A 13,483-nucleotide genomic window follows, 5' to 3' on the forward strand; every position below is an offset into this window, starting at 1 on the left:
GTGTGTGTGTGTGTGTGTGTGTGTGTGTGTGTGTGTGTGTGTGTGTGTTTAAACTGATAACATGAAGCTTAGTTTGACATGAGCATGCATAAGACCATGAATAAACAGCCGACAAGTACTCTGGGCCCAAGTTGTGCTGGTATAGTCGCTGCTTCTCCCCTTTGACCTTTTCTTCCATTTCTCTCTCTCTAGCTCCCACCTCCTCTTTGGAAACTTCAAGTAGTATAGAACAGGAGAAATACCTGCAAGCTTTACTGAATGCAATTTCAATTCATCAGAAACTCAGCGGCAGTAACACCCTCACTGTCAGGCCAGCACTTGCTCTCTCTCCAGGTAAGGTCTTCTTAGAGCTGGCTTCCACTTGGGAAGGAGCAGGGTAGGACTGCTAAGTCATTTGCTTGTTAGTTTTTCTAGCAATTTGGACTGTTCCTGTCAACAGGCTGTCACTGGGAGATTGCTGGGCTCTGGCTACTTAGCAGTGAGGTTTGTTATCTATCCCAGTCAGGAATGACCAGATTTAAATGTCATTTTTAAAAGTTGGAATGAGGGGCGGAAGACTAGTGAAATGGGACAAGTTTCATTTTGTTTTAAGTGAGAATCGTTTTTTCAGCTGAAATGTTATGAAGTGATTCCAAATCCCAAATTGTTAATGATGTTACAGAAATTATAGGGGAATAGGTATCCGCATTATCATATGTGTAGTTTCAAATTCCCAAATTACTGCACTATCTTATTACCACCTGTATTTTAGATAAAGCCTTGCAGTTCAGTGTGTTTTGGCTAGATCTGGATGAAGCCGTTGAGACTTACATTCATATTCTGTTTCAGTTATCATGTGATGAAACCCGATAGGTTTCATGTAAAGGTAACCCTGATGTGTTAGACACAGGCGCATGTGACTTGAAAAGTTGGTCTACTTGGCATAATCACCTGTTTGAATCAGCCCAGCAGACGCAGAAGATGGCTTTTCTTGTAAAGTAACACCATCTAGAAAGCATGCTTGCTTTGCTGCATTCATCATTGAATTCTTTGATTGCATTAGCCAGACCTAACCCTCCATAATCTTGCAAATGTGAACGTTATCTCTGACAGAGTAATCATGTCTACTTATTATCTCTAATACAGCTTTGGGTGCTTAAAAAGTACAATATTTGGCAGCAATTGGACGTGTGATACGTGAAGAGAACAATATGTCATTTGAGTAATGTTAATTTGAACAACGTGATAGTTTTTTTTATTCTTTTTGGCTGACTTTAGGCTCTGAGCGAAAGACTTCAAGAATGTCCACTGTGCTCAAGCAGGTAGTGCCAGGACATTTGGATGTAAATCCATCCAATAGCTTTACCCGAGGAGGTTAGTAAGATTAATTTTATAACTGAGCACTGATGTAATTAAAAAATGCCCCATAAAAAGTGAAAGTGGAAACCATAAGGTCATAGTTAATTGTTTTAAGTCTCCATGGAGCACCTTATATCCATTAATTTTTCATGTTTTGTAATCACCTTTTCTTGTAAATTATTGATTAATGAATTAATAAAATGTTAAGAGATAAGCTTAACTGCATGAGATAAGTGGTATCATAGTAATCTGAGGCTTATAAATTTTTTACTTGAGGACATTCAGAAAATCTCTGAGGGGAGAAGGGGATCGCTTGGGGAAATGCATAAATGACCCAATTTGTAGAATGACTCAACTTGGTGAGAGCTCCATAGTGGTTCTAATTTTTAGTCATGGGACAGCTAGGCCCCAGACCTGTAGCTAAGCAGAGACAGCAGACATTGGACCCTGGGGGCTCGTGCTTATCGGGGGACGACTGTTGTTACCCCTGAGCTTCTGATTTGGAGGGTTAGGTGTCATTATAAAACTGAAATCTGCATGCTGGATTATTTGCCAAATGCCTCCTTCCTCATAAAGAGCAGCTGATGTTAGGAGGAAGGGAGAGAACAGTTTAAAAAAGGCCATGTTAGCCCCAAGAGTCCCAAAGGGCACCCCAGTATGTGCTTCCCCAAAAGAGGCAAGGAGAAGAGCGCCATTCCTTCTCTGGGTGAATCAGGGGAGACAGCTCCTCACCCAAGCTGGACCCTTCTCCCCTCTGCCTCCTGCCACACACATACAGTTCCTTGGAGTCTGTAAATGGTTTCCATTTTCTTCTTCTCCTTTCTTCCCTTAGTTCAGATCATGGAAAAGTGACTGAAATAGACCTTCATGTATCACTGAGTACAGATCTGCTGCCCAAGACTCTGGCTGAACTTAATTGTCAGTCTGTTTAATAATCTTATCGAGGCCTTCCAGCCCCCTTCTACACATAGTGCTACGAAAGTCATCAAATTTCATTAGGGTAGAATATTGACCAAACCATTTGGCAGTACTGACTACAGGAATGCCTCTGCATGGCAGGTAGTCACCAACCCTGGCTCAGTCTCTCAGAAGCATTTTTTCCATTCTTCTACTTCCAGCTTATAACCATGGCTTATATGCTTCATTGAGACCCCCCCCATGGCCTAAAGCCTACATTCAGTTGTGGTGACCTCAGTTATAAAAATCAGTTTTCTGTCACAAAGAGCCTAATTTTTATCACTCAGAATACAAAAGGACCATCTCTAATTCTGCCTCTTACTTGGGTGTAAATAGGTACTTGAGGTAAAATGTCAAATGTGCATGTGTAGATATAAAGACAGGATTACAGGTTCATGCTGCTTACGTAAATGCCTGTGTACTTGTGGAAGAGAGATGCAGCTTATGAGTAAAGGCATTTATTTTTAAAACAGGAGCTCTTGTCGTTGTTGGCCTTGTTGTTGTTGTTGTGCTTTTTAATGAACATGTCTTTGGTTATACCAAATGGTTCCATGGTTTCTTTATCCCAATATACTGCTGCATGGGTCTGATTTATACTGGCCTCCTCAAGTGCTCATACTGCTATCTGGCATTTCCCTGTCAGCCCAGGAAGCTCTAAAAAGATGTGGTTATTTTATTGAGGAAATGCGTTTCTGGCTCAAAAATCTGGTTCCTTTTGGTATAATTCAACAATGATGCCTCTCAGTTGCACTTCCCATTTCAAATTTCATGGAATATTTATGAAATTTGGTACCTTTGAAAAAACAGGTACTGAAATTTCATTGCACAGAAGTATGGTTCATCTTTTGGTGCGAGATGAGTTGAATCTTGTACTTTTTTACTATGGTTTCATAAGATTTTCTCTTCAGTGTTAAATTCCTGGGAAAATTAGTAACCAGTTTCTTCTTTCTTACTCTACTGTGACTTTTGCTTCACTGCCTATCCCATGCCTTCTCCCGCCTTTAATTCTACCTACCAGTGTCTGGGCACAGAGATAAATGTTTCATTCAGACAAACCCCAAATCAACTACTAAGGAAAGAGTCCATAATCAAGGTACAGTTCTCTGTGTTCTGAAACATCTGTCATTCTCCACCATGTCCATAACTTGGCATGTTTCTGTGTTGTTCAGAGGAATACTTCTATTTTTATTTCATAATTTAATTCACTGTGCATTGAATTACACCCCTTTTGTCTATATATATATATATATATATATATATGTATATATATATGTATGTATGTATATATATACATATACATATACATATACATATACATATAGAAAGAGTAGCATGGCATAGTGTATAGAAAGTCAACAAAAGTGTCAGAAAGACCTGGGTTCCAGCCCCACCTCTGGCATCTGCTCGCTGAGTCTCCAGGTGCCTCTCCAAGACTATATGGTGCAAACCAGTTTCCAGTGTTCATTGGCAGAGCACATTTTCTCACCACGACATCCCTATACCAGTGAAATTATAGATCAGGTCCAAAAAATTTTTCATCGATATTCTAAATTATCAAGTCCACCATTCTGTTTCCCTAAACTTAAAAATATCCATTAGCATGGCCCCTAAAGCAAGCTCAGTGTACCATATTTGAGGACACCTTTTTTACCTAGAAAGTGTTTTCCTGAGACTTGGGGATGCTTCTCCTCGTATCACAAAAATGCTCACAGACAGAGAAGCATAAAAGGGGTTATCATGTTGGCTTCTAGCCATGTAGAATCTCAGCCCTGTGTTATACCTGTCAAAGAGGGCTCTTCCAAGAATAATGCAAGCTTTTCTTTGCAAGGGCACTGAAAGTGGCCCAGAATCACTGTCACCCCATCACTGGTAGAAACATTTCTGTCTGTGTGTGCCTAGCAAATAATTCTGTTGCTCTGAATGTGCTGCAGCAGATGTTCTGTAATTATATATGAAATAAACCTCTTCCCCATTGCCCTATGATGTGAGATGTGATACAACATGATTGAGATACCCATCACACCTCCTGGAGTTTGTAGGTTTGTAGAAGCCAAGCAAATAACAAATTATCTTTTTCACTAAGTATGTAATATCCTTGCCTAAAGAAAGAAATTCCTAATGATAATTGATATAATGAAGACAAAATTAAAATCTACATGGGCTTCTTCAGACATCAAGAGTGGGCATTCTTTTAGAACACATCTGCATCTGACCTTCCTTTTGAATTTGTCTTCTTCCCTGGCTTCAGCAAAATGCAGAATTCCAAACCTTCATTGCTTACTGGGTTTTAAGAAACTGCATGTTAAGAGAAAATAAGGGGGAAATTCTATTGTTCTCAGAATCTTCAGGCTCTCATACTGTTCATGGCCTCTGTATGATTCATTCAAGGGTATTGTTTTCCAGGCCAGCATCGAGTTTTTTGTAACTTTTTTATTTTTTTTATCATAGCTGCTAACTGCAGCAGGAAGAATGTTAGTGACATCAGTCCTTAAGTCTTCAGAAAGTATAGGAGAGAAGATTCCCAGAAAGTACGGCCTTTCTTCTACCCCCACCTTTTCCCAGTCTTCAGCCTGAATACTATGCCCAGTATACACAATACTGGTGATGCATGGCTAGCCTTTCTTTCAGCAAACTTTTTTTTACCAGCCTCCAATCGCCAGTCAGACATTTGTACAATTCTATAACACAAGCTGATCCTTTGTTCCTTCTGTTCTCATGGCAAGTCAACTGCTCTTTGAGCTCTGGGGAAGCTAACTGTCACTTAGCTGTAAGAAGGAGTTAAATAGGACTCTTAGCTTAAAACTTCCCAAAACAAGAGGCCTGAGATTCTGAAAGCCATGCTCCTGAAAAATGCCAGAAATAGCTCTGCTGAGTGATGCACTGATTGTGTGCATCAGAGGAACCTGCCCAGAAGCCTCTTCTGTTGTTGTTAATGATAATAACTCATATCTGAAGTGCACTGAAGTTTACAAAGCCCTGTGACACAACACTGGGGGGTGGGCAGTTCAAGTACTAGTATCACCATTTTATAAATGAGGAAACTGAGGCTCAAAGAGGGGGAATAACTGCCCTAAAGGGACATGACCAGTGATCATTAGAATAGGAATTCATCTGGCAAAATGACTTTCTTCTGTTTCCTCCAAGCACTCTCGTTCATTTTGGGAAACTTTGGTCTTAAGAATATACTAATCCTGTTTCAGATTCTAAGTATCATTAAGCTATGTGATGTTGGTCTCTTCTCTTCAGAATATGTACAAAGTGCATGCTTTTGGTCCTATAGTCGATATAATTTCCAGGAAAGATAATTGCATTCATCCAACCTGTTTTGTAATGTTTGTGCCTCTTACAAAGGTGTCTGGGCAAGTCTTCGCTCCGGCAATCGCTTTATCACCTCTCCAGCATCCTTCATTGATGTTGGCGCCCGACTTGCAGGCAAAGATCACCCGACATCCTTCAGTAACAATGCCTACATACAGAATCAGCTCCTGAAACGCCAAGCTGCCTTGTACATATTTGGTGAAAAATCACAGCTAAGGGTAACATTTCTCTTTATCACTCAGGAAAGTGAAGACAGCTCTTTGGGTTACTTCTGATTCAGATGCCGTTCTTTGTGAGCCTGTTTCTCTAGCCGAGCTTCTCTGCATGCCTTGGGTGTTTTAAAGATAATGAACCTCACCTAGTGACTCTGACCCTGGTGAAGCCCCTGGACATTCCTAACAGCCAGCCCCCTCCTCAAAGAATGGGCACCAGTGGCTGCTCATGTTTAAAGCCCTTCACAACCATTCTTTTTGTTCAGTTTCTGCAAAGCTTTGTGAAGAAGGCAGGGCAAGTGTTGTTATCCCCATTTTACAGATGAGAAAACCAAGAATCAGAAAGGTAAAGTGAAACAGCCCACAGATGCTGTTAGGAAGTGATACAGTAGGGTTAGAAAATAAACACACTTATACACATGTATACACACATGGATTAAGCCCATGCTTATTTGGGGAGAATTGCGAGTCAGTGTCAATTTTGATAGCAAATATATGTATACATACTAGCATTATATTGAACCCAGGTCTTCTAACTATAAATCCAAGGCTCTTTGGGGACACAGTAGAGCCTAATTTTGTCAAAAAGTGGCTGAGCTGGAATGATATAATGTGAAAGTTTGGAGATCAAGACTATTCTGATTATCATTTGGGGAACGTGCCTTACCTTGAAGTCCATAGTCAAGGGAAACAGGTTTCTGGTAATAAGCTTATACATGTACAATCTGCACTAAGGCTTTGAAATCTAGCCATAGCGGTGACTGTGCTAGGAACAGGATTGGGTACCCTGTGTTGGTGAGGTAGCCTTCCTGAATGGGCATGCTGAGCATGCCCAACATTCCAAAGAATTTGGGTCTGCTTGCAATGCCTTTAGTTATTCAGCATATGTTTACTGAATAGGTGATACACGTCAATTCAATAGTAGGAGCAAAAAACCAACTAATTCATGTTGTACCACTCACCCTACCTGTAGTTGTTCTGGGCCTTAATCTCCCTGGGCATGTTATGGCTAATGCATGCATGCACGTGCATGAACACACTTACACACCCAGATTCAGGGCAGTGAAGTAGTTTTTAAAATCCATATTATTGCTTTAGAGCTACAAAAATACTTCAGGTACTGAAGTATGTTTGTGTATGTGTGTATATTTATATATCCATTAGCCATGGAAATAAGCATGTACCCACAATCCAAAGAATTCAGGATAGATCTAAAAAAAATCAGGCCATGACACCAAAATAAAATCACTATTCTGAACATACTTTACAATCACTTTTGGTTTGGTTTGGTTTGATTTGTGTGACAATCTGTGTTTGTAAGGAGACATCCAGCAGATATTTGTGTCCTCAGCCCCTTGGGACAAAAGAAGCAAGAGGAGGAAGGTTTTTTCCTGAGCAAGGAAGCTTTCTGAAAACCCTTTGCAAGGTTAATGTGTGTTATATATTCAGGGAGATGCATATACTCTGCTCCTTCATACAGGGCTAATAGCCAGTGAATTGGGGCTCAGAGCCAATGCTGGTTTTGTTGTACTATGAATCTGGGGCAGTCACAAGAGTCCTCCCTAAAAGAGAAATGCCCTACAGCAGCAGCAGATGCCGTCACCAAAGGAAGCTCCCACTCCTTGACAGTGTGTTTTAAATGAATTGATTTTTAATTAAGAAGTCCCCAAGGAGCCTTCAATCTAACGTCACATGGAAAGTCATTCCCAAGTAGCTATCTATTAATCCAAACAGGCCTGGTGCACCAGCTATAATATGGAGCAGAGAGCAGAAGTGCCTGGCAATCTCCTTTCCCTACCTCCCTGTGGCCCTTTTGCCTCATGGGGTCTTCATCCACATGACAGATGGGGAGCAAGGTCACCTAGTCAGATGCCAACATCAGTGGAACACTAGCCAGCCATGTCGTTCCATCAGTGATAGGACTGTCAGATAGAGGGAGCAAACAATAGGTTTTCCCTTTACCCATTGAATCCCAACCCTAACATATATAAGAAAGAGCCGGATTTCATCGATATGATCCAGTTGCCACATAGTAGAGCAGAGTTTGTCATTTGTTCTTTTAGAAAGGAGCCCCCCTACTTAGAATGCCAACAGCGGCAGCTGGTGAGTTCCCACTGCCCAATCTCAGTCTCACAATTTATCCTAGACAGTCACACTTCAACACATGAAGCCGTCTCCATTGACAGCACTCTCGGGAGAGGCACAGCACTCCTTGTGAACGTGCCCTGCTGCCCTTCCATAGACATGGCAGCCTGCAGAGTGCCCTGTGTGGCCCAGCACCAGGCTGACAGTGGTCCACGACTTGTGAAAAGAATGTTTAACTTAACTCTAAAGGGACCAAAATAAAATACTGTTCCTAGAAAACTACACATGTGACCTTATCAGCAATTTTTCTCTTACAGCAGTAAGGATGAGTCCTTGTACAGTGAAGTTGGAGGGGTTTAAAATGAAAATACCTCCTCGCAGATGAGATTGGGAGACTTTTAAGTCATCTTAAGGGCAAAGTAATCAGTCTTAAAGTTGAATCGAATTTCCAGTTGTGAAATAACATTCTAAATAGGACCTCCATCAGTGCAGTATTCCTCCATAATAAAATATTTTAATGGACACACAGCTCACACAGGTAGTTAAGTATCCTAAGTGGGATAATCCAGAGTATTAGGAACCCTTAGAGCGTCATGAGACAAAGTGTTTTGGGTGGAATGGGTATCTTGAATTGGCAACTTGTTTTGTTACAATGGGGGAGCCAGGACTGAAAGGTAGGTTCTTTAGTAGCCACAGCCTCCATCTTAACTAACCGTTAGCTGCCACACAGGGTAGGGGAACAAGCCAGGCTCAAGACCAGAAGATCATGGTTCACGTGGCCAGGGACATCAAGCAGGTGACTTCACCCGAATGGTGCTTGGCTTCCTCCTTTGTAAAATAAGAAGGATAATATGTGCATGTCTACTTGGGGGAATGTGAGCTGTCATTATTGTTATTATTTTCTGTTCCCTGACTTTCAGAAAATTTGCACCACAAGAGCGGTGTAATTTGTTTTTTGAGATACTGTATGAAATGACACTCTCCCCTGCTTGAAGAGGTACAATATCACATCCTCCCTTAGGATTAACCTAAGGGTACTTTGGACACTCTTGACTGGCCCTACTGGATTATTAGTACAGCACAACCATCTAAGGGATTTCTTCCTGTTTACCGGCATCACCAACTCCCTCAAATTGACTCATTTTAAACTTCTAACAGGTTAAACCTAACCATTTGAAAATAGGCTTAAAGAATAGGCAATTATAAGCTCAGCCAGTATTTAAGCTTTACTCTATCACTTTAGGGTAGCTAGGCAGTGCAGTGAATAAAGTACTAGGCCTGGAATCAGGAAGACCTGAGTTCAGATCAGGCCTCAGACACTTATTGGGCAAGACCCTGGGCAAATCACTTAACCTTTTTTGCCTCGGTTTCGTCATCTGTAAAATGAGCTGGAAAAGGTAATGGCAAGCCACTCTAGTATCTTTGCCAAAGAAACCACAAGTGGGGTCATGCAGTTTTAGACACAACTGAAATGTGTATACAACAGCCTTCTCTTTAGGCTCTCAAAATGATAGTAATTTTCTGTATTTGAGTGATACAGTAGAGGACACAGGGAAGATGGAGTCATCTTACCCTGTACAAGCTTTGGAACACCCAATTTTACTTGAATGACAGTTCCTATAAAGTAGATGGGATTAGCCATACAAGTCCCCATTTCCTATGAGGCTCTTCTGCATGTTCGGGGATGGAGTTTGAGGCAATAGGCTTGCTCGGGCACATCAAGTATTGACAGTTTTGCTAGGTAATTTGCAGTGTCTCTTCTGAATAACCTTTGGCACCTTTGTCCACAGGGTTTCAAATTAGAATTTGCTTTAAACTGTGAGTTTGTTCCTGTTGAATTCAGTGACATCCGGCAAGTGAAAGCCAGCTTTAAAAAGCTGATGAGGGCTTGTGTCCCCAGCTCTATTCCTACTGATTCTGAAGTGACATTCCTCAAGGCACTAGGAGACTCTGAATGGTTCCCACAGGTAATTAATTGATGTCGTAGTTTTCTTCCAAGTCCCCTTAAGTGTCCAAATCCTGTCTGTCCAAGAGATTTCTTAGCATTAGGAATAACTGGATACCAAACTTCAAGGTAAGCTAGTCTGGAGATCTCAGTCTTTGAAAATCACTCACAATCCACACCTTAGTGTTTGAGTACCTTTGTGCTAGTCCCAAACAAAAAACAAAATCTGGCTGTGGCAAGAGATGGATGCACCCCTCTTCTAACCCCCCAGCTTATGTTACATTTCTGTCCCTGTATGCTCTTAAAGAAAAAAGCTAAGAATCATTTTGATAGCAAGGAAAAAAGAGGAAATCTGAATGAAATTCAATTCAGAAAATGTATTAAGCCCCTACTATGGGCAAGCACTGGAGATACAGGAATAAAAATGATACAGTTCATACCTTCATTCTAATGAGGTATGCAACATATACACATGCAAAAAAGTATAAGGTAATTTGAGGGGAGAGAGAACATTAACAACTGGAGAAAATTAGGAAAGATTATGTATACAAAGTAACACTTGAACTAAGCTTTAAAGGTAAACTAAAGATTCTGGACATGGAGATAAGAAAGAAGTACATCCCAGTCATGGAAGATGGCTTATACACATAACAAGTGGGAAATGGATTGTTAAATTCTGAAAACATCTGGCTGGAACGTATAATGTATGAAAGGAAAAACTATGGCATGAGGCTGGAAAAGTAGTCTGGAGCCAGATTGTGAAGATCATCCCTTCATGGTTTTTTTTTAGAAGAAAGATTTTTGAGAAATGGTATGGGAAGACCTGTGCCTTTGGAAGCTTATTTTGGTGGTTGGGTAGATCAGAAAGAAAAGCATCTGGAAGCAGGTTATTATGGGAGTCCGGGTGAGAGGTAATGAGGGCTTGAACTAGAGCAGTGGTCACAAGAGTGATATTGTGGAGACAGAATCAACAAGACTGGATATAATGAGTGAGGGGGAGGGAAAAATCAAGTGTTACAAACTGGCTTGACCAGTGGTGATGTCCTTCCAGAAAGGGAAGTCTGGAAGAGGGGAAGTTTTAATTTAGGACATACTGAGTTTAAGATACCTATGGGACATGAAGTGAAAATGTCCAGCAGGTAGTTAGCCATTTGGAATTTGAGTTAAGGAGAGGAATTGAAGATACAGATATATAAGAATTGATATATATGTATATGCATAGATAGATAAAAAAGATCAATAGATTTGGGAGGCATCTGTGAAAATGACCATTAAAGGCATGGTAATGGCTGAGATCACCAGGGAACATAGAGTAGAAATGGAAGAAATGAAGGTACACAAGAGAGTTTTTTGAGATACTCATGCTCATAGGACAGGCACTAGATTGTTACCCCATGAAGGAGTGGTCAAATTAGTAGAAGGGTACCCAGGAATGAAGCCAAAGGAATACAGTATGGGGATGGGGAGGAGGGGTTAACAGGGTCACATACTGCAGAGGACAAAGATGATTGAGCCTGAGAGTCATTGGATGTAGCAGGTTACAAATCATAGTCTTTGAGAGAGCAGTCTTGGCAAGATGGTGGACTCACATTTCAGATTGATAAATGAATGAGTTATAAGGAACAGAGGCAGTGAAAAAAGACCACTTTTTAGGAATTTGAAAGTACAAAGGAGAAAAGATAGAGGACAACTTGTGGACTTAGCAAGATCAAGAAAAGGTATTTTGTTTGTATTGGTTTGATTGGGTTTTTTTGGAGATAATTGGGGCTAAGTGTGTGTCCAGGGTCACACAGCTAGTAAGTGTCTGAGGCTGGATTTGCTCTCTGGTCCTCCTTACTCCAGGGCTGCAGCTCTATCCATTTAAGGATAGAAGAGACCTTGGCATGTGTGTAGGCACTGGGACAGCTAGACAGACATTGAAGGAGGGCGGAAAACAAATACCATTGGGACAGGTATCTGGAGGAGGAAAGTATGGGCAGAATTAAGGGCAGGAGAAGGACTAAGAGAAGGCTGCCTTTTCTCCAGAGACTAGTACAGAGAAGAGAGATGATGCACAGCATGTCCAATTGGCACTTTAGAACACTCCAAATGTTGTGCTCAGCTTCGTGCTTGGCCACTGGGGATACAGAAAAAATGAAGGACCTAGCCCCTGTCCTGATGGAGGTTACACTTTAATTGGGATGATATCCACAGCTGTCCTACTTTCTCCAGTCCAAGGTTTCTACGTGATCTTCCCCCACCTTCCCTAGATTATTGAACCTGATTCAGTTCTGCTGCCACTACCATTCCTAGCCCCTAGGGAAGCCTCCTACACCATCACTGCACCCTGCAAATGCCTTCCTGTGCACAGTCCCCGCCCCCTGGTTTCTCCTCTCCAACTCAGCACTAGACCAGGCCTCTGTCTGCCCTGAACCACCCTCTATTTGTCTCTTGTGTCCTATGGAATATTCATTTGATTGTAAGAAAACCTGATTCTTTGACATTCTTTACAAGCACTGCCTTCGTTTCCTGGCTTTAACAGAAACCTGACCTTGCCCTGATGACACTGCCATCCTTAAACCTATCTCCAGCAGAGACAGCTCCCACTCTTGCTTTCCTAACTCACAAAAAGGAGAAAAGGAGTCCTCCTTGCCAGTTCTGGAGTAGTCCTGTTGCATATCACTCAACATTCAACTTATTAGACCTTCCCTTAACACATATGTCTTTGTTTCTACCTATATCATTCCCCCATTCCTATTGAACCTTTATTGTGACCTCTACTTCCTTGACCATTGAGTTATTCTCCAAGTCTTTAGACCTCTTTTAGCTTTACTTGCCTTTCTCCCCAGCTAAGACCCCTTGGTCATTTCAGTGATATTCCCACTAAGCACTCTAGAATCCCTCATGCCCTTGACCTTTAAACACATCTGCTTTGAAAATCCCAAATTCTGTCTTGGGAATCCTACAAACAGCACTACCACAATCCACTTTCTTGGCTTATACTCCTAAGCAGCCAAATATAGCTAGAAAAAGTAATAAAACTATGTTGATTCCTAGAAATTCATGGTTCTTAATCATAATTTGGAGCAGCTAGGCGGCTCAGTGAATAGAGTGCTGGGCCTCAAATCAGGAAGACTCATCTTCCTGAATTCAAATCTGACATCAGACACTTACTACCTGTGTGACCTTAGGCAGGTCACTTAACCCTATTCGTCATCTGTAAAATGAGCTGGAGAAAGAAATTGGCAAATCTTTGCCAAGAAAACCCCAAATGGAGTCACAAAGATTTGGACACAACTGAAAACAATTCAACAACAACTACCACAAATCATAGCTCTTTTGCAGATTTCCCACATTGATTATTCCAAAACCATTTCCACCGCTTCTCAGCAAATGAGTTTGACTTCTCTTGCACTGAGAAGATTGAGACTATAGAATACAAGCTTTCTCAACCCTCTTCCTGCACACTTCCACATGTCTCCGTGTCTTCCCCCACCTGTTTCTCTCTTTCTCTATCTGAGTCAGAGGCAACTTCTGTTCATCAAGACCTACTAGTCGACTTGTGCCACATTTCTCTTCCCTCTTCTGCGCTCTCACTGAATATTTCATCGTAGTCATTTCCTCCTCACGTGTGTACACACACACACAC

General features: G+C 41.4%; 1 protein-coding gene across 1 annotated transcript in view; it reads left to right on the forward strand.

Annotated features, from left to right (window-relative positions):
• The window catches only part of SBF2 (SET binding factor 2), a 485,589-nt gene that overhangs the window by 420,262 nt on the left and 51,844 nt on the right, over window positions 1-13,483 (forward strand). Inside the window, exons 29-32 of the mRNA XM_027852565.1 lie at window positions 193-333; window positions 1,258-1,353; window positions 5,647-5,831; window positions 9,701-9,877. Coding sequence (XP_027708366.1) covers window positions 193-333; window positions 1,258-1,353; window positions 5,647-5,831; window positions 9,701-9,877 — 599 coding nt within the window. The remainder of the gene's footprint in view (window positions 1-192; window positions 334-1,257; window positions 1,354-5,646; window positions 5,832-9,700; window positions 9,878-13,483) is intronic.

Source organism: Vombatus ursinus, unplaced genomic scaffold, assembly GCF_900497805.2.
Source record: "Vombatus ursinus unplaced genomic scaffold, bare-nosed wombat genome assembly UNPS02009770.1, whole genome shotgun sequence".
In the NCBI taxonomy this organism is placed as follows: domain Eukaryota; kingdom Metazoa; phylum Chordata; class Mammalia; order Diprotodontia; family Vombatidae; genus Vombatus; species Vombatus ursinus.